This window comes from Gorilla gorilla, chromosome 22, assembly GCF_029281585.2.
Source record: "Gorilla gorilla gorilla isolate KB3781 chromosome 22, NHGRI_mGorGor1-v2.1_pri, whole genome shotgun sequence".
Classification (NCBI taxonomy): Eukaryota; Metazoa; Chordata; class Mammalia; order Primates; family Hominidae; genus Gorilla; species Gorilla gorilla.
This window is the reverse complement of record NC_073246.2, coordinates 32,766,279-32,767,898: the sequence shown is the minus strand read 5'-3', so window position 1 is coordinate 32,767,898 and position 1,620 is coordinate 32,766,279. Positions and strand designations below refer to the sequence as shown.

General features: G+C 48.4%; 1 protein-coding gene across 1 annotated transcript; it reads left to right on the top strand.

The window, feature by feature from the left end:
- The first annotated feature begins 425 nt into the window (after window positions 1-425).
- Window positions 426-1,334, top strand: LOC101125097 (keratin-associated protein 11-1). Its single transcript, XM_004062684.3, has one exon. The coding sequence runs from the start codon at window positions 490-492 to the stop codon at window positions 949-951; it is 462 nt and encodes a 153-aa protein (XP_004062732.3). The 5' UTR covers window positions 426-489; the 3' UTR covers window positions 952-1,334.
- The last annotated feature ends 286 nt before the right edge of the window (window positions 1,335-1,620 follow it).

The window sequence follows — 1,620 nt, the reverse complement described above, 5'->3', positions numbered from 1 at the left end:
GATTAAGTTATGTTTAAAAGATATTAAGTCCAGTGACAAACGAAACAGGGCATGGGCTTGTAATTGGTCCTGGTAGGGAGGGAGAGAGTGTGTGATGGTAGGATGGTGGCATCTTTGGTAGGATGAGTGTCAGGTCAACACTCATCATAAGCAAGATGAATGAGGGACAACGTGTGGGTTGGGATGACCAATAGCTTTGAAGCTGCCAACCAGCCTTCTTAATCAGACTAAGTACAGTACAGAAGACTTGTGATTTAGTTACCAAACTACTAAACTTTCTTTATGAGGATGAAGGCTTCTTAAGAGACAATTAATGTGTAGATTCACAAGATGTTCTAAGGCAAACTGGTCTGAGCCAAAGAAGCCACGGAGACCAGGGAGAGCGCCGCACCCACCAGCAAGGATATATAAAAGCTCAGGAGTCTGGAGTGACATTCACAACTCAGGAGGTAACTTCAGCAAGCTACCTGCAGCCCTCTGTCTGACATCATGTCCTTCAACTGCTCCACAAGAAATTGCTCTTCCAGGCCCATTGGAGGACGCTGCATTGTTCCAGTGGCCCAAGTTACCACGACTTCCACCACTGATGCTGACTGCCTGAGCGGCATCTGTTTGCCCAGTTCCTTCCAGACTGGCTCTTGGCTCCTGGACCACTGTCAGGAGACCTGCTGCGAGCCCACTGCTTGCCAGCCAACCTGTTACCAGCGAACTTCATGTGTCTCCAACCCTTGCCAGGTGACCTGCTCTCGACAAACTACCTGTATTTCCAACCCCTGCTCAACTACCTACAGCCGGCCGCTCACCTTTGTCTCTAGTGGATGTCAGCCCCTGGGAGGCATCTCCAGTGTCTGCCAACCAGTGGGCGGCATCTCTACTGTCTGCCAGCCAGCCTGTGGGGTCTCCAGGACGTATCAGCAGTCCTGCGTGTCCAGCTGCCGAAGAACCTGCTAAGTGTGTAGGAGCCAGTGAGCGAATCAAGACTCGACGACCTGCCAGCTGTTTCCAGGATCTTCCAGCATGCTGCTTGTCCCTGAATAGCTCTTCATAGCTGACCCTTCTTGTGACCGCCTGACTGCTGGCTACTATCCATGCACACGCTGTCTTTGGCACTCTAAAATTTTTCTGGCCAGCCCTAAGCTTGTTTTAAGGGTTGCTCACTGGTGCTGTGTATGCCTCTGGATGTGTCCAGAAGCTTTACCATCCACACCCCAGTCTCTGATGCTTTTGACATGTTTTCACCTTGCTGCTGTATCTCCTGGCCTCTGCTTTTGTGTCTCACAAAAACAGCGTTTGTCTCACCATGTATTTCTCAATAAACCTGCATTAGTTGGCATTGCAAATGTATGTCTCAGCAGAATTCTTTTTTAAACATTTCAACTTTTAATTTAGTTTTTGGGGGGTACATGTGCAGGTTTGCTACAGAGGTATACTGTGTGATGCTGAGGTTTGGGGTATGATTGAACCCATCTGTCAGGTATTGAACATAGTACCCAATAGGTAGTTTTCCAACCCTTTTCCCTCTTCCTCACTCCCCGCTCTTCCAGTTGCCAGTGTCTATTGTTTTTATCTTTATGTCCACGTGTACCTAATGTTTAGCTCCTACTTATTAGTGAGAACAGG

Coding starts and splice junctions, on each gene's coding strand:
- LOC101125097 (XM_004062684.3), top strand. CDS start 490: ATGTCCTTCAACTGCTCCACAAGAAATTGCTCTTCCAGGCCCATTGGA.